Source organism: Sminthopsis crassicaudata, chromosome 2 (genome assembly GCF_048593235.1).
Source record: "Sminthopsis crassicaudata isolate SCR6 chromosome 2, ASM4859323v1, whole genome shotgun sequence".
NCBI lineage: Eukaryota > Metazoa > Chordata > Mammalia > Dasyuromorphia > Dasyuridae > Sminthopsis > Sminthopsis crassicaudata.
In genome coordinates this window covers 350,148,518-350,168,646 of record NC_133618.1, presented here as the reverse complement: position 1 = coordinate 350,168,646, position 20,129 = coordinate 350,148,518, and the positions used below count along the sequence as shown (strand labels likewise).

Genomic DNA, 20,129 nt, shown 5'->3' with positions numbered 1-20,129 from the left:
GAAAATAATTATACTAAAATAGTTATCAATTAAAAAAAAAATTCAGAGCTTCCCAAGTTAAAAGCTTCTAGTTTAGCCTTTAGAAATATAAAAGGATATAGTTATATTTGTTTTGAAAATACAGAAAAAGAAAGTTGGAATTTGAGACTGAACATTGGAGACAACAATAAAAACTGTAAAACAAATAAATATATACCCTTTTGCAAAGTTACACTGATGATCTGTCAATTAGAAAACATCTTGAATTATAGAAATAAAAATATTGTATTTAAGAATAGTATTGATGAGGTAAATATGAACGAAATGATGAGGTAACATGATGAGGTAAATACCTAATAAAGAGGTATATACTTCAATAGGATTAATTGAGGTCTAGTGGCAGGATTCGGGGCACAGGGAGTCACAAGGAGCTCCCTTGCAACCCCCTTAGGATTGGCAGCAAGAATCCCCTGTAAATGAATTTACAGGCCAAAAACCTAGATGGGCAAAAGATGTTTATTGCCAGGTTTAGAAGCAAGGTTAAGGTCTTGTTAGTAAAAGGCATTAGATAGAGGAAGATATACGCAGAAAGAGGCAGCGGGGACAGAGAATCTCTGATGCAAGCATCTTGGCTGGCATCTTTAAAATCTCTGACCAAAGATGATTCTAGCTTTGCTCTTTTTATCTGCTTGAAGAAGTAATGGGCGGATTCCTGATTTTTGGCAGGCTTTTCAGATAGTTGGGGGTTGGGTTATCCAAGCCAGTTCAGATCTGGTGGGGGGGCTGGGTACAAGCCCAAACTAGTTTGACCAGATCTTGTATCAAAGGTAGATCAGACAAGGAATCTTAGAGGGGCTACACCCGCAACAGTATGCCTAGTCATTAAAAACTCCCCATTTAAAATGCCCTTAATTCAACATATTTTGTTTTATCTTCTTTGCTTTGAAGATAAAAAAATAAATACAACAACACTTTCAAGTATGTTTTCTTGGTCTTGTAAATCCTTACACATGGAAGGTTCTTTCCAATAAGAGTAGTCTTTTCTTCTTAAAGTTGGCTACAATCTACCTTTCAAGCTTTACTTAACACAACTTTCCTACATGAATGCCGTCTTCATTGTTCAAGTAACTCACTGCCTACTGCCCCCAAACAGCTTTTTGCTGACTCCAAGCCTTTGTTCATAAAATGTCCCTTACCTGAAATATATCTCTTTTGTTTACTGTTTTTGAAATCATTCCAGACTAGTGTTTTCCCTCCTCCTAACTCTGAGAGTAGCTATTTCTTCTATCTTGTCCATCCTCAATTAGATCGTGAACTCCCTAACTTTGAGAACTGCTTCATAATAATCTGAATTATGCCCCCTCCTTCAAAATAGGTGCTCAAATAGTGATTAATAATGCTGACTGGAGGCACTACAATATTCTAAATCAAAGGAAGAATCAGAAATGAGACTTATGAAGACAAAAACAAACCACTTAGCCCTCTATGGTTTGCAAAGTTTATTCACAAAGATTTATTTAGAACCATCTTTGTAATTAGAATTGCAGATATAATTGTTTCCTTTTTACAGATAAAGTAGTTAAGATTTAATGATGTTTACTGGGCCAATATATAGTAAATCCAGCTGCACCTGAAACGAGGTTTCTATTCTAGTCTATGATTCTTTTCCACTACCATCATATTGATTCTCTGATAAAGAAGCTGAAAATAGTATTTCACATTTTTGTTCATCTAATCTCATTCCTTGTAAGTAGCAAGAACTGGATACATTTAACTGTAAGCACTACTTTTTAAAAAATTACTTTTAAAAATACTTTCTATTACTGCACATGTTTAACCTATATTGGATTACTTGACCAGGAGCAGTTGGGGGAAAAGAAGGGAGTAAAATTTGGAACACAAGCCTTTTCAAGAGTTAATGCTGAAAACTATTTTTGTGTGTATTTTGAAAAAGAAAAGGCATTACTTTAAAAAAAAATAAAATTTATGCAGCATTAAAAATTACTTTCTATTAATGAGAACATAAACTATTGTGTTGATCAGCTTCTCCTTTAATCTTTTAAAAGCTTTTCTCCTCTAAATAACAAAGTGGATTATCCCATCTTAACCCAGAATTAACATTTACTATTTATTTACTCTTTGATGGAACATAAGAGTTTCTAGATCTTTCTATCTAAAAATTTTCCCTTGTAAATATTCCTCCTACAATATAACAAGTTTTGATTGTTTTGGTTTTGGTTTTTTTTTTTTTTTTTTTTTTTTAATTAGAGAATGTTTAATTAGAGAATGATCAAGGGAAAACTATAAATACTTATTACATTCTGTTTCATTGAATGTGAGATTTATCCCTAGGAACTATTATTAGGCATTTATTTATTCTATGCCTACCATGTCCTAAGAATAAAGTATATAGACTCCTCTGCAGGTCATTAACCTAAGTTTAGGATGGTTTTTTTTTTTTTGAAGATTTACTAAGGAGATTGCAATTCTTATACTATCTAAACTCAATGACAATAAATAGAATACTATGAAGCTATATTGACCTGAATGACTGAACAAGGTCTTTTGAAAGGGAAAGGAATTGAAATGATTCTCCCTTCTTAATTCATTCTCTTCTACTTCTGAAGAAGAAGAAGAAAAGTAAAGCAGAGGTAGCTGGAGAGAATGGTCAAGAATGGTTTCTACCCCCATTCATGAAAAATAGAATTAAATTATAGTATCTTTTTAAAACAGACCAATCCAATTAACCAGAAGATCCCTGTCTCCTGAGTATTCTGAGTAAAAGAACATCTTTTCTTCAGTAATCCTCTTCTAAATCCCTGAATTGATATTAACAAATGGAAAGGGTTTGTTCACAAAGTAGTCTTATAGAGAAACTGTACTGCCCTACTTAGATGGTACTGGGAATGAAGTCAGGAAAAACTTGAGTTTAAATCCAACATTGGATAGTTAATTGGATATCTGTTAACATGTTAACTATGTTACCCAACTGACTCTACCTTTAATTATAAAATGGAGACAATAATAGCATCTACAATTTAGGGTTGACATAAGAATTAAATGAAGTTGATGAGGTTTAGGTTTTGGGGTTCCCTTCTGTCAGGGAACCAAATGATGAGGTCTAGTAGCAGGTTCGGGGTTCAGTGAACCAATGAGGTTAGTCCCCCTTGGGATCTGGCGCATGGGTTGTGTCCCCTTCTGGCGGCACAGAGATTCTTCGTAAAGGAATTTACAAACCTGAAAAAGATAGACTGAGAAAAAAGGTTTATTATTGGCATTGGGAAGTCAGCCTTTGCTATGCAAGAATAGAAAGGCTGAGTTCCTTAGTGGCAAAGTCTGACAGAGAAGTAAAGTTTCTAGTAGAGAGATCCCAACAAAGGGGCATAAGTCTTGTTAGGGACATAAATGAGAATATAGAGAGGATAGCGCTGGAAGAGAATATCATCCCAGCAGGTAGAGGTTTCCTTGGCATAGCATAGCGTAGCCCTAGCATGGCATAGCATGGTCCTCTGCAAAGAAGTGAGTTCCAAGTTACAGTATTTATAAGGAAATCTGAGATAGAAGTTTCAATTGAATGAGTTTCCTCAAAGCCGTCACTATCCCCAAACCTAGATGAGATTATTTACTGGGAGTGGTTGAGTCAACAGTAGGGGTAGAAAATCTTGGTATTGTATGCTTCAACTAACTAGTCCCACCAAGATAACAGAATGAAGCTGTTTCCCTCGGGCGGGGTTCCACAGACACAGGGTTCAAGGAGAATCTCTCCTTCAAGGAGTTTTAGAGTTTCGGGGTCCCTTCAAGGTGATATTTGTAAACTTAGTAATATAATAATGGCTTAATAAAAGCTTATTTCCTTCTGAATTAAATAAGGTTGTCTGTTCTGATTGTCACTATTGCTCTGTGACCTCATCTCTCTATATGCTTCTTTATTGGTTCATAAAAACCAATTTTTTTTTTTTTTTGAGGCTGGGGTTAAGTGAGTCTGAGTGCTCTATCAACTGAGCCACCTAGCTGCCCCCATGTTTAGTTTTTGACATTTACTTGCTGTGTGAAGTTGGGCAAGCCATTTTGTCTTTTAGGCACTCTAAGGAATTCTCTCAGATTATATGTTGTGGAGAAGGTGCTGAACCACACTGATAGAAGTTTCTTCAGACAGAACTGTCTTATATCAATGAAATTAGTCCTAGGCCCTATTATAATCCTACTACTTGAATTTGGCTTAAAAATGTAATGAAAAATAGGGGCAGCTAGGTGGCACAGTGGATAGAGCACCAGCCTTGAATTCAGGAGGACCAGAGTTCAAATCTGATCTCAGACACTTAACACTTCCTAGCTGTGTGACCTTGGGCAAGTCACTTAATCCCAGCCTCAGGGGAAAAAATGTAATGAAAAATAATGTTTTATTTATTTTAATAAATTTGTAATAATAAATTGAGATTTAACTCTAAATTTAAAAATTAATGTGATAACTATTGCAAAAAATATTATTCAAATATGACTCACCAAATGATAATTATTAAAAGGTAAAAATTCTGTAAATATTATAAATATAAATATTAATAAGTATCATTTCCAAAACATAAGTACTTACCTGGCAAGTTTACTGAGGCCAAGAAGTTGTTTGTTAGGAAGATAACCTATATGAACCTGTTGAGTAGAAAATCATTAATTAAATACAAATATGCAAATAATGAACTAGTTATTATAAAGTATAAATGCATGAAAATACTTAAAATTAAACTAAGACTAAAAATCTAGATTACCTAGGAAGCCATGTAGTTTTGCAAATACCAAAAAAATTAGGATGGGGGAAGGAAAGAAATGAGAAGAACAAAAAATAAAATCAAGAATTCAAGTCTTTCCCTCTTCAAATATGATGATCCTATCTTTGCCTTGATGTTAGAATTATAGGGCATTTTCCAAAGAGTATTTTATATCCATAAAACTAATATTTTTATATATTTGGGAACAACATAAGTAACAACAAACAGTAAGTCCCTTTCTTTTAAAAAATATTAACTATATCCATTCTGTTTAATACAGTAATCTGTGACTAGACAAAGCTATTCTTTCACTGAATGCTACCATATAATGTAAATAGGGGATTTGCTTCCCATTTTGCCATCTCTCCTGGTATAATCACAGAATATTGTCACTGCTTTTATGTTATTCTTTTGCCCCCCCCCCAAAAAAAAAATACCTTTTTCTGAATTAGAAGTCAGCAATATCATTAGGCCAGCAACAAAATTAGCCACAAAACTATAAGGCTTTAGAGAGGTGATCTGTGCAGTTTGGCCATTCAGGATAGCCTAAGATATAACCACCTGTCAAGGAAGAAGCCTGTCACCTATTGATTTGGGGCAGGAAAAAACGGGATTTTCTTTCATTCGCCCTCCCTCCTAAGAGCCATAGTAACAAAAAAAAAAAAAAAATAGCACTATTTGTCTAGAGACACCTTACCTAGGAGTTGGAAAATCATTTCTAAAGAGTTTGAGGCACAATTGAGGAAGAAGAGATACATGCTGCTCCAGAAAATCATCCCAGACTTGGAACTATAGCTTCAAAGAGCTGGACCTCTTCAAGAGGATCCTATCCCTAGCAATCAAGAGTCACTCTTTAAAGAGGAACAGACTCTGGGAGCCCACAGATGAGTTATTTGCCTATTAGAAATATGTTTACTAAGGAGAGTGTTGTGTCCAGGCTAGTCAGGATAAGCAAAAATCCTTCCCCAACTTGGGGGCCTGTTGTCTCTCAGTTGTAATTCTTCTCTGGGAGGAGGTTTCTTAGGATGCTTCTGGAGCCTCCAGCCAAGGCGAAGGTAGAAGTGGGAATGAATCAGACTCTGCCTCCAAGAGGGTGGGATTGTGGGTTTCCCAGAATTCAATCCTAGATGTGAATCTCCCAGAAGTCCATGAGCAGGCTTTTCCTTTAGACTTGTGAATCTGCTCTTGTCCAAGTGTCCCCAGTCAGCACCACAGTAGAATCTCAAATCCTCCTCTTCCTGAATCCTGGCTCCTTAAATTCTCCCAGAGAATGGACTTGTGGGAACTCTTTAAGGGGCCAATGAGCAAACTCCTTTTAAAGGTGTGAATTAAAGGTGTGAATTCTGAACTAGAGAATTGTTAAGTACCTACACCACCTGTTAAGGAACCTAACAGGAGAGGTACATTAGGACTCCAAAAAGAGAGAAAGAAGCAATGAGCATCATTTTCTATCTATATTCCCTACATATATGATTCACTTGGTATATATATACATATATATATATGAGAAATGCAGAGTAGTTGAAAGGTGAGCTTAGAGGATAAGTCTTAAGGGATTATGGAGTAGGGAAGGACTTATAAAGACAGGGATACTTGAACTGTACCTTTAAAAAAGTTAGTGATGTCAAGAGCCAGAAGTAAGAAAGGAAAGCATTTCAGGGATGGAAAATAGTACAAAGGCAAAAAGAAAAGAGTTGAATGTCATACAAAACAACAGTAGGCCTACAATGTAGCTGGCTTACAGTGTACACAGAGGATATTTAATGTGATTGACAGAAAGGGAGGAAGGAACCAAGTTATAAAGAGTCTTAAATACCACAAAGAGGACTTAAATTTGATCTTGGAATAGGGAACCACCAAAATTTTTTGAGGTTTACTGAGGAGGGTGGGGAGTAGTAACATGGTCAGATTTATACCTCAGAAAATCCATTCTGACAGATGAACAAAGTATATAGTTGGGTGGGAAAATTTTGAGTCAGTGACAAATGAAAAAGTTATAGTAATAGCTTAGGGGAGAAATGATGGGAGTTTGTAATACAGTTGTGCATAGAGAGAAGGGAACATATGTGAGGGATATTGAAAATGATAAGATTTGGCATTGGATTGGCAATGTGGGAATAGGATAGTGGTGTCCTCAACAGTAATGAGAAAGTCTGGAAGAGAAGGAAAGGGAGACATGAGTTCATTTTAAACATATTTAGTAAGAGATATCAATGGGACATTAATTTGGAACTGCCCAGTTTGGTGATTGGAACTTAAAAGAAAGACAATGGCTAGATTGCAAGATTGTGAATCATCTGCATAAAAATGAGAACTTATCCCATCTATGGAAGCTGATGAGATTATTAAAGGTGATAGAATAGAAGGAAAGGGACACTTAATAGCTATGTGATTATGTCTCAATTAATTCACCTTTTCTGGACTTTCATTTCCTCATCTATGACCTCTAAGTCCCTTTCATCTCTAAAACTTGGATTTCTGTGACTATGAAAAGAGAATGTAGGACAGAACCACAGGAAATGAAGAAAACCAAGAAGCAGTGTCACAAAAATACACACAAAAAAAGGGACCTAAATGAGAAGGTGATCAACACTGTTCCTTCTCCCCTCTGTGGGTATTGTGGAAGAATACTTCAGGTTTATGGTGGGAATGTTTTACAGCTATATTCCTATGTCAGATTAGTCAATTTCCTTTTCTAGGAGCTGATTGCATCTAGGAGCTGATAAGGGGAAGGACAACAGTAAAGATTTCTGAGTGATAGGTTTTTTTTGTTTGTTTTTTTTCTTTTGCTGAGGCAATTGGGGTTAAGTGACTTGCTAGGAAGTGTTAAATGTCTGAAGTCACATTTGAACTGAGATCCTCTTAACTTTAGGGCTGATGCTTTATCCACTGCACCAACTAGCTGCCCCAAGTGATAGGTTTAGAAGTGAGCACCCAAAGGTTTCCCCATAACCTGACAGTAGTAACCACAGTTACAGTTAAAGTTTTGTGGCCTTCTTTTGAATTAAGAAAGCAAGATTAACTTTTAACTACTCTTTATGAATACAAGTTCTATCCCATGTTTAAATTTTTACAGGAGCTGGCAGGGGAGGGAGAAGTGTGATGTACTGGTTAATGTGCTCAGCTTGGAGTCAGGAAGACTTTGCTTCTTACCTCTACCACATAGTTAAACTCTGGGAGAACCACTAAACCTGCAAAAATCCATAGGTATATTTGATTATGTACTTAGTAAAATTTATTTTTATGTTTGGTATTAAAACAAGTCAGTTAGATCAGGCTTCTTTTATTGGGTAGAAGAGAGAAGGAGGGAGAGAAATTTGCAGATAGTCAATTAGAGAGAATGAATAAGTATATTAGCCCCTGACTTCAATTATGTTGATTTTCATACTTAGCATTATCTGCTTAATCTAATATTAATACTCTTGGGAAAGGTATATACTACTGGCTGCAGCAGCCCTTGGTATAAAATCCCAAGAACCTCTAACATAGAAGATTCATTCAAAGGCAGTCATTTGGCTAAAGAGGGTTAATCCTAGGATTCAGCTAACTATATAGTCTAGTTCACTTCTCACTTACCGGCTCAAAGTGGAATCCCAATTCCTTTAATGTGATAGAGAATCACATCTTAATAATCTTTTTGGAAAAGAGTGTGTAATCTATTTATTAAATCAGTGTGCAAACTATCAGTAACCACTCTGGTTAGCTCAATGACTTGTGGCTTTACCTACATTCCTCACAATCTTGAACCTAACCATTCTCTGAATGATCCCTCTCATAGAGTTAAAGAAAACACTATTTTGCTGTTCATGTAAAGGATAATTAGTTGACCCAAGAGGTTAACTGAGCTTTTTTATTCCATAGATATGTTCACAGAAATAATAGACATATCTGATTACATCCTGCACGATATCTTAAAGATCACCTAGTCCAAATTCTTCCTTTTACAATTCCAGAAAATGAGGATTTCAAAGGTTAAATGACTTACTTGCTCAAGGACATACAAACAGTAAATAATGAAGATAATATTCAAATTCAGAACATTTAATAGCCAATTAAATGCTCTATTCATCCCACCATTTTGCCTCTCAATATAAATGTGCTCAGAGAAGATTAAGATCCATTCATTCACTTACCCAATATTTTATGGTGTAATTTAGGTCTAGTCTAGTTTGATCTCTATTTTATTCAATCCTCAAAGTGTTAGATATATCCCTACTTAAATATTCATTACTACTGCCCTTTTTCATTCAGACAACCAACTAACTGAAAATTAAAAAGACCCAAATTACTAAGGAAAACAAAATGTTAATATTGTTGTTGTTTGTTTTTGAAGGAGACCAATGACATCATAATGGAGTCACAATGTAATGTACTCAACTGTGGCTCATCAGTTCAAAATGAGTTTGGAACTACCACAACCAGGTGATCTTCAGGATCTTCCTGAGACAATTCCAGTGAAAGCAGTTCCGTTTCCTGATATGGCATTGAAAGACAGTACAGGTTTCACAAGGAAACAACAATGTAGCATCATGATTCTGTACACTTTCAATCTGGCATGCAGCTCTCCTACACGTTGTTTTGGAACCTCCCAAGCTCTGAACAAGCTTGGTCAACTCATGCCTCAACCTCATCACTTTATGTGGATAGTCCCAGAGAGTATACTGACAAGGTATATGAACTTAACCACAGCATTTAGATTTTCTCTATTTATAATGGTTCTAAAAATGACTGGTGGAAGATTCCTGTTTTCTTGATGTTGATTGTCAACCCAAAATTAGTATAAGCACCAGAAAATCAATCCATACTCTGTTACATTTGGGCCTTAGAGGCTATATTGAATACACAATCATCTACAAATAAAATCATGTACCAACTCTCTCTGTAATTTGGCCTGCTCTTGGCTTATAAGCATGTTCAAGTTAAATAGTTCACCATCAGTGCAGAAGTTAATTTTCATCTTTTTTGAAGGTGTCTGATGACATCATGGAGGGCATCATGCCAAGTAGCATGGGAGCAATCACCCAGCCTCCACTAACCCAACAACAACCCAATTCTGTCATGATTTTTCCACAGGCCCTCATGACTGACAACTTCAAAGGCTTGGGTCAGGTTGACAAACATTGTATACAGACCCTTGTTCTACTCCTGGCATTTCTCCTATAATTGCATGGCAAATAATATGGTAACTGCTCCACAGTCCTTCCTGAAGCCACACTAGCTTTCAGATGTAAACTTCCAGATGATTAATCAGCCTAAGGATTACTGGCCTGAATACTGCTGTCAATGAGTAAAGAATAGAGAAAGGTCACTCTGTGATTGCCACAGGTCAGCCTATTTCTTTTTCCTTTCTAAAGATGAACCATGGGGGCAGACTTAAGCTCCTGGGGTATAACTTCCTCTTGCCATATAATGCAAAAAATTTGTCAGTTTCCACATACACACAATTGGACTCTTTGCCTTGTAGATCTCTGCTGGGAGGGAATCAGCACCAGGTACTTTTGTCACACAAGACAATGATGGCTTTCAGTATCTCTTCTTCAGTTGGAGGTTCATCTAAAGAAAAATGTTTCAGCTTCAATTTAATTTAATTTAATCAGTGGCTTCAGAATTGGTTGATGATGATTTGTTAAAAAACAACAACAACAAAACACTATGGAAGTGTTTGACCCATGTCTCCAAGATCTTATCTTTGTCCTTGATCGATAAGTGCAATACACCAGAGTCTTGGCCCATATTCTTCAGGGTGTCATAGAAGTACTTGGGATTACTTCTGTAACATAGAGATGAATCTCATCTTCCTTTTTGTAAAAGCAAGAATCCTGGACGTCTCAAGTTTCACTTGCATTTTTTTAATGGAATTAAATGCTGTCAAACTTGTTGATAAACTCTGTGGACTTCATGTTTTTCATTTCTCTTTTAGCAGCTTCTAAATTTCCCCATAATTTTCATCTATCAATTCTGAGGTTCATGGATGTTTTGACCCAAATGAGCAAATGCCATGCTATACATAAGTCTCTGAAAGCTACCTACATTTATTCTGTTCCACTATTGCTGACTCAGATTTCTTTCCACTTCAGCAATTTAATGTTCATGTACAGAAGAATGCTCTAGCTTATTATTGTTGAGTCTCCTGGCAGTCATCTTCTCTTGGGACTTCTATTTTTCATTGAATATGAATGTTTAGTGTGGAGAAGATGCATCTGTGGTTGGTCCAGCACTCTGCACCACTTATCACCTTTATCACTCTCACATAACAATGTGTAATTAGGGTGTGAGGAGTATTCAGAGAAGACCAGAACTTCTGATGAGAGTTTGCTGAGCCCTTTCAGGGCTTCTCATCTACTTTAGGTGTCCATCTGTCACCTAACACTCACTTGTGACTCTAAGAAGCTGTAACATGCGCAGTGGTCACATCTCCATAAAACTCTCTAAGCAATAGGTCAGACCAGGCTGAGGGTAATCACCAGGTTTCAAATCTGTCTGTGAATTTGGGGGATATCCATCCAAGTAAGACTTCTCCAAAAGGAATGGATGAACTAAATTAATTTTGTCCCAGTGGCCACAGTGACTAAAGCAGACACTGTGGAGCACTTAAGAGTTTGGTCAGACATAGAAGACACCATGGTCATCCACTACATTCCAGGCAATCATGAGTTATCTTGACTTCTGTCTTGCCACTGGACATCCATCAATAATGTCCAAAAGAGAGTGAGCCTCAAGACTTGGTGCATCTCTGCCTCATTTAAATCAAATTCATGTACGAGTAAAGATATCATCATCTACTGTTTCATCCACTTTGAAGTACTGTGGCAACGGCCAAATTCTGAGCTGCTTACCTTAGCAGAAGGGGATCTCACCATGAAATTGAAACAAAAGCTTTTATGAAGATGATTCCATTCATCCTTGGTACATGGAAAGTGTGCACACTTATAGGCACATGAAATCTAGTAGACCTAAGAGACAAACAGTTCTAGTTGCTAGAGAAGTCATCAAGTATTGTATTCAATTAGCAGCCCTGAATGGAATAAAGCTGGCAGATGAAGACTAGCTTAATGAAGCTGGAGGTAGATACACATTTTTCTAGAGTGACTGCAGCGGTGAAGAACACTGTGAAGCCAGCATAGACTTCACAATCATATCCAATTTAATCAGCAATATTGCATACCTCCCAAAAAGAGTCAATGAGAAATAAGCCCATGAGAATGCAATTGCCACTTGCAGTAAAGAATCATCAGTGCATATGCTCCCACCATGACTCCTCCTTTAGCTGGCTTTTAACACCTTTCCCTTTTTTTTCAGGAAGCAGATTAAATCCCACCTCCTGAAGATCTTTTCCTGTCCCTCATATAACTAGTACCTTCTCTCTGAGGTTACCTTCTATTTGTATTATATGTATATATATTTATAGTTACTTAGTTTTTTTTCAGGTTATCTTATTCATTTGAATATCAATTCTTTTAGGGTGTTTCTTTAACTTTCTTCAGATAATTTTTTTTTTTAATTTCTTATCTTTGGTACTTAGTATCAACCCCAGCACATAGCAGACATTGAATAGATGCTTATTTACTGATTTGTTAATAAATAAAATGAAAACAACCCCCTGAAGGAGCTGATATTACACTAGGGAACATTTATAGACAGAGCTTCAATTCATTCTTCTGTTTATTTGATTTTATGGGACATTACTCTTATTAAAAAAAAAATCATTATTTTATAGATTCAATTCAATGGGTAGTGGTTGAAAAGAGACATATTTAGGCTTGATTTCAGGAAAAAGTTCCTAAATATTAAAGCTATCCACCCCCTCAAAAGGTGGTATTCTCTTCGTGTTGAAGATTTTCAAGTAAAGTCTCACTGCCTACTTGTATGGTGGTCCAGTATGTTAAGGGGGGACTCCCTTTTGTGTATGAATTAGACCAGATGTCTGCTAATGTCCCTGCCAACTCTCAAATTCTGCAGTTCTGTAAAGCTAATTAGCTAATTGATCATTTCAAACATTATACCTTAGCTATATAAAATATTTTAAGTGCACAAAATTAGTATAATTAGTATAATAACAGTGAAACATAGGAAAAAATTGAAATTAAACAAAAATGATAGAATAGAAAGTACTGTAAAATGAGAGTAAGGAGATAGAGTCAAATACTGATTCTGCCATGAACTTCCTATATAATTGATATAATATGATTTCTTGGTCCCCTGATTTTGTCGGGGGTAGGGGGAGAGGGGTAGATTTTGGAAAAATTTTATGGATGGGACAGCTAGGTGGCACAGTGGATAGAGCACCAGCCTTGAATTCAGGAGGACCCAAGTTCAAATGTGATCTCAGATACTTCCTAGCTGTGTGACCCTGGGCAAGTCACTTAACCCCCAGCTTCAGACACAAAAAAAAAAAAAAAAAAAAAAAAAAAAATTATGGCTTTTGACAAAGATGGGACTCTTTCTTATCATTTTGTCTGTGTCTACATCTCTGTGCAGAATGTGTCATGTTTGTTCTGTGAGCTAGATTTTGTTATGTGAAAAGATTTAAAATGCAACGAGTAAGAAAAAAACCTCTATGCTGTAGTTAGAATGCTGGAATAAGTTTTTAAAAGCCTAACTTTTTCTCTGTTAGACTTCAGCTCTGGCCAAGTTGGGGGCTACATAAAAAAAAAAAGTTAGTTAATTAAAATTAAAATAATACGTTAGTAGATTTTCAAAATTTTGAAAGCAACAATTAGAAGTTTGGCAATTAAATATTAGAGATAATTCCAGGAATTTACCTAATTCTGAAAGAAAAAAAAAGAAAAAACAAACTAGGTAAATAGCAACTTTTTGCTAACCCTTCCTTGACTCCTATCTTATCCAGAGTCCCACTCTGCTTCTTTGAGAAAGCACCCCAGAAGGTATTAAGGGACCCTTTCCACTCCACTTCCCAGTAAATTTAGAGTGGTCCTGAATGTACCTGAATGTATTTAAGCTATGGGGCTTGATAACAAGATCAATATATCAAGATCCTCATCTTAGATCAGATTAAAACTCAAATTCTGCCTCACCTGTAGAAATAGGGGAAGTAGCCATGGGAACCCCACATAATCTTGCCCAAACAACTCCCCAATCCAGCTTTGGGGAATGGGGATGGATTGGGGGCCAAGCTCCATAGTCAGCATTCCCTGAGCCCTGGCATCTGAAACTACCATATCCTAGCACCTGGGATCTGCTTGGGAAGAATTAGAGTATCTCTAACAACACCCAGCATAGTAGTGTAATGTGAGAAAGCCAGTTTGCCCCTACATTTGGTAAGGCCACCATTCTCTGTTTCAATTGTGGATTTGTTTTAGCTATGTAATTTGTAGCAAATAATTTTATCTCTGCCCAGTTTTCTGATTTGTAAAGAGAAATAATAGTTGTAAAAACCACATGACTGCAAAAGTGCTTAGCATAAAACATGCTATATGAATATTAACTGCTTTATTGGATATAATTGCTTCATATTTGATACCTTTATAGGCTTTTTTTTGATGTGAACAACAGATAAATGATTTCTATATGTGTGTAAAGTAATTTGGAAATTTGTCTGATGTGATAGTGTTAACAGAAAAGTTTTGGAACTTTAAGAAAACAGAAAAGTAGTTTGCCACTACTTTAAAAACTCTAGAGTGACGCTTCTGAGAGCCCTGTCAGTAAAAACCGGTACCTTAACCCTTTTTCCTGGCTCACAAAAAAGAGATGATTTTCATATATTGAAAAATAACCAAATTGCAACTCAGTTTATCCAGGACATTTAATCAGAATCTAGAGAATCTCATTAACTAAAGTTAAGTCAATTTTAAAAATCTGTTCTATCTCAATTTTAAGAATGTCTTGTTTTCTCCCTAAAACAAAAGGGAAACTCATTTAAGGCAACAGAAATTACATCTAAGATTATTTGGTTATTACTTAGGAAATTCTAAAATTGTTAACTAAGTTGCTTGGAGTTATTGTCATCATGTTAAACCTATCAGTTCATCTCCAAATATGAGGTATGCAATACCTTTTCCTCCTTAAGAATGTCTTGTTTTCTCCCTAAAACAAAAGGGAAACTCATTTAAGGCAACAGAAATTACATCTAAGATTATTTGGTTATTACTTAGGAAATTCTAAAATTGTTAACTAAGTTGCTTGGAGTTATTGTCATCATGTTAAACCTATCAGTTCATCTCCAAATATGAGGTATGCAATACCTTTTCCTCCTTCACATAGTCGGGGGAGTTATAAAACAGCACAACTCATGAAAACACTAAGAAGAGCTGGGGTGGGTAACAGCAAGCTCGTCTCCTTCCCTAAGGTCTCTGTCAACTCCCCTTAATGTGTAAACTTTCTAGTTTTATTGACACCACCAGGATAAACAAGGTCATCAACCCTAAGAATTGAACCTATTTAGGATTTATAATTTCTAAACAAAGGAATATGTTTACTAAGAATCTATAAGGTTGTTAAATAAATGATCTTTTACACCAGGATAAGTTTAAACATATAAAACATGTTAAACAAAATCTCCGATGTGTGTAAGTCATGATAAACTTTTTAAAAATTATTTTTAATTTTTTATTAATTTTTAAAAGTTAATTTTATAATTATAACATTTTTGACAGTACATATGCATAAGTAATTTTTTACAACATTATACCTTGTACTCTTCTGTTCTGAATTTTCCCTTCCTTCCCTCCATCCCCTCCCCTATAGATGGCAGGCATTCCCATACATTCCCATACATATTAAATATGTTATAGTATATCCATGATACAATATATGCAGAACCGAATTTTTTTGTTGTTGTTGTTGCAAAGCAAGAATTAGATTCTGAAAGTAAAAATAACCTGGGAAGAAAAACAAAAAAAGCAACCAGTTTACACTCATTTCCCAGTATTCCTTCTCTGGGTATAGCTGATTCTGTCCATCATTGATCAATTGGAACTGGATTAGATCTTCTCTATGTTGAAGATATCCACTTCCATCAGAATACATCCTCATATAGTATTGTTGTTAAAGTGTATAATGATCTCCTAGTTCTACTTATTTCACTCAGCATCAGTTAATGTAAGTCTCTCCAAGCCTCTCTGTATTCATCCTGCTGGTCATTTCTTACAGAACAATAATATTCCATAACATTCATATACCATAATTTACCCAACCATTCTCCAATTGATGGGCATCCATTCATTTTCCAGTTTCTAGCCACTACAAAAAGAGCTGCCACAAACATTTTGGCACATACAGGTCCCTTTCCCTTCTTTAGTATTTCCTTGGGATATAAGCCCAGTAGTAGCACTGATGGATCAAAGGGTATGCACAGTTTGATAATTTCTGGGGCATAATTCCAGAAGTCCTGATAAACTTTTAAAATAAGCTGTGAGTGGTAGAATTTGCTATTAAAGATAAAATTTTTTGGGACTATGACTGATACTCTTTTGAGTTCTAAATTTGATTGCTTGATCATTAAAAAAGTAGTAGCCCACTATTCAAGAGAGAAATGCCACAAATTACTTAGAGAATGCCTTCCTGAAATATGTAGGTGAATAATTTATCTGGGCAAAAGCTGGGAGGACACAACCTCAGCCTTTGCTTAAATTACATGACTCCTTCTGACTGTTTCCCAGTTCTCTTTCTTTATTTCCCACCTGATTATTTCTGAGTCTGGCTACTTATTACTGCTTTATTTGTCAAACAGCTCTAAGGATGTTTTATCCTCTCATATATGTGCTCTCAGGCTGAGGCCTGAAGGACCTGTTTTGATGCCATTATAACTGCATCCCTGCTTTTTCCTCTTATAGCAAATTCCTATAATTAGAGCAAATGGTCAGTAGAAGTCAGGAGCCCTATACAAGTATCCCAAGGGACAAAATGAATTTCCTTTTTCTCCTTGAAAGGGCAAATCCAGGAGAACTTTTTTTTGGTCTGCCCAGCTCTTTGTAGAGTGATGATGACCCAGCCTTCACTTCTCAAATAAGGTTAGCTTTCTTTCTTTCTTGTTATTTTCCACTTTTTTCAGGTATTCCTTTAACAACACTATGAGGATGAGAGCTTTGCTCCTAGTATTTTATCTAGCTGTCCTGGTGTCATTCTCTGGGTCCCCACCCACCCCACCCCCACCCCACCACTCTCTGTGGTCCTCAAGTGGGGAGATAACTCCTCAGTCCTTAGTTAGGGGAACTCTGTGAGCAGGGGGGGCATTCAGGATTTTTGGGTGGGCCATCAGCATCTTCAAGATAGCCCCAGATGGAACCTGATGCATTATTTGCAAAGGCCCCATTTTCCCAAATGTCACCATCTTCATCCTGGATGCCACCCCATTTGTACTAGCTAAGGGAACTAGCTAACCTGACTAAAGGATCTCTTGCCCACATAATTGTAGGATATTCATTCCAAGATCATCCTGGAAAACTCACTCATAATGCTTCTACACCATCTTCCTTGAAGCTTCTTCATAACCTCCTGAGAACTAAAATTCTGATTGATATTGTAATTATCATTATCCTTGGGGACAACTAACTAGGAAGATACTACAAAACTTGATCTCAGGTACCATATGTACACCTAAGGGTTATGATTTTCTTTGTAAAATGGGTTTTAGATTTTACTTTGATGTTTCTGAGGGACCTGTTATGGTGCTTGCACCCCAAGTCATCTGAGTGTCCTTTCACTGTATATAATACCATTGTTTCAGACACAACTCCCACCCCTTTAAGGAGACAAAAGTGGGGATTTGGGGAAAATGTTCTTTGGTATTTATCCTAAGAAAATCTGTTTAGATTCATGATAGCCTCATTTCCCCCCACCTACCCCTACCCCAGCCTTCCTCTGGATGGGGTTCCTGGCTATATTATCTCCACTAACCCCTATACTAACTCTACTTTAAATTAATTCTTTTTTTTTTTTTTTTTTTTTGCTCATATTTGGACCCTGCATTCCCACCCCACCCCCACTGAAGCTGGGGTTAAGTGACTTGCCCAGGGTCACACAACTAGGAAGTGTTAAGTGTCTGAGACCAGATCCAAACTCAGGTCCTCCTGAATTCAGGGTTGGTGCTCTATCCACTGCGCCACCTAGCTGCCCCTTGGCCCCTGTATTTTTAACCTACTTGTGAGATTTGTTCCTTTGTTTACTTTGAATACCATTGGCTAACTGATCCTGACACCCAGCACCATCCTAAATGCTGCTGCCACCATCTTGCCTCCCCTCCCTGGTCTGGACCCCACCAGGCAGGGACAGTTCTATGCCACTTATTAGCATGAAGCAGCTTCAGAAGATGAGATCTCCATCTCTTTGTCCCAAATGAATTTGGGGTACAAACTGCTTGAGAGGGAAAAATTATGTAATATGATTTTGTGGTCCCCTGATTTGGGGGAAGGGGCTTCTGTTCTAACAATAAGTCAGTAAATCTAAATCTGGTTTTGGAGTCTGCCTCAGAGACTTCCCAAACTCCCTATCTACGAATAACAATATGTCTGATTCTAAATATATCATTCCTCAATTCACTCCTGATTGATAACCTTTTCAGTAAGAACCAAATTCTGGAGACCACTTCTCTCTTATCTCTGGCTCATAGAATTAGCATGACAATGATAGAAAGCTGGATAAATGTGTCTCTTTGCTTATATTTCCCTGCTAATTTGTTTTGGAATTAGCCTGCTTGTTAATGGCATTACAATTACAATAAATTTTGCCCTCTGACTTGCAATGGGTTTAAGCCTGCAAATTCTTTTGAGATACCTCACGTGACCCCAAATTCTCAAATTCTCAAAACAAAAACCATTCTCAGATTAAACATATTTGGGATGTGGAATTCAAAGGAAGCTTATATCTCAACTGATCACTGAAGTTGTCTTAGATTCAAGTTGTTTATGTTAGATTAGAACATTGTATATGTTTTCTTATGAGAAATAACATAAATGTGTTGTGAACTATTTTAATCAGAATATGAAATTCTAGTAATAAATATGAAATTCTGCGTCAACTCTAATGCTGCGTTTAAAGTTAATACTGCTCTCACCAATGACCTTAGAATGCAGTATTAAACATTCACTTTGGATCATCCATCGATTAACCAGAATAAAGAGCAGAAATTCACTGAGTCACTGCAGTTACCTTGATTAAAGTCCCAATGTAGCCTTTTCAAATCTTTGTTATAAATAGCAAGACTACTAATGAAGATGCTCTGATTTAATACCAAATGTCTGTGCTGGAGATTTTTTGCTATTCTATGAAGTGCTTTGAAATCAAATGTCAGAAACTATTAGATTCATTAGTTGATAAAGGGAGAAGAAAGGATACTTTCTAAATATCATATATATGTATATATGAACATACACACACATACATAAAGGGAACTTTTATTCTAAAAAAAAAAGAGAGAGATGAACTTAAAAGAAAAATTTACTTTAAAAATTGCTAACTCCAGAAATAAACAAAGATAATAAAAATGACAATCTCCTTCGAGTAAGAATCAACATTACCTTTCCAACAAATGGCACTAAGTGATGTTCACACATTGAAAACATGTCTATGTCCTTTACAATCACCATCTCATCATGGTCTTCATCAAATATAGCATCATTCAGGATATCTGAAATTAAATGTTTGTTTTAGTAATCTTCCAACTTTGTAAAAACATTGTTAATGTCAATTTATCATGTTTTAATTAGCATTCCTATGACAGAGACAGAGTTTTATTATTAACCCCTCCAAGCCATGGTTTTTCTACAGACATTTTAATATTACGGCTTCAGACCTTCATTCTAACCAAGAGTCAAATTTCCCCTTGAATATAGTTTTGAAGAACTACATTGAAAACTGGTTTGCACTGTCTCTATCTAGAATGCTAGATACACTGCCAAGATGCCTGGTCCCTACTTAGAGAAGCCAAAAGGAAGTTTCAGGGATAGGTAAGAGTCTACTGGAACCATCTCTAACCAGTTTTCAGAACAAGTTATTAAATCATCAGTAAAATATATAAATATATTGTATGATATATTAAATATATCATATGAGGTTATTAAATTTATCAATATAATTAAATTATCATATTCTAGAAATAATTAATTGCTACAAATTAAGATTTAATTATTTGTTTTATGGATTGTCTAGACTTGAGAAGATAATGTACATACTCCTTCTTCAAATCCCAGTTGTTAAATATTTATTACCATACCCCTTTCTTATTCTATAAACATTACTTGCGCTCAAAAGGTGTTCTGTATAGGCAGCTTAAATCTCTGAAATGAACTCATTACCAGACTGGTTGAACACAGGATAAATATGATGATGGTGAGTATTATGTAGTATTTCAAAATTAGCAAAGTGCTTTATATTCATTATTTTATTTGAGGTAGAATAGAAGATGGGAGTAACTGTCCTCTTGAAGACAGG

General features: G+C 36.0%; 1 protein-coding gene across 1 annotated transcript in view; it reads right to left on the bottom strand.

The window, feature by feature from the left end:
* The window catches only part of GCH1 (GTP cyclohydrolase 1), an 82,806-nt gene that overhangs the window by 7,790 nt on the left and 54,887 nt on the right, over positions 1-20,129 (bottom strand). Inside the window, exons 2-3 of the mRNA XM_074290761.1 lie at positions 19,217-19,326; positions 4,571-4,626 (exon numbers count right to left, since the gene is read on the bottom strand). Coding sequence (XP_074146862.1) covers positions 4,571-4,626; positions 19,217-19,326 — 166 coding nt within the window. The remainder of the gene's footprint in view (positions 1-4,570; positions 4,627-19,216; positions 19,327-20,129) is intronic.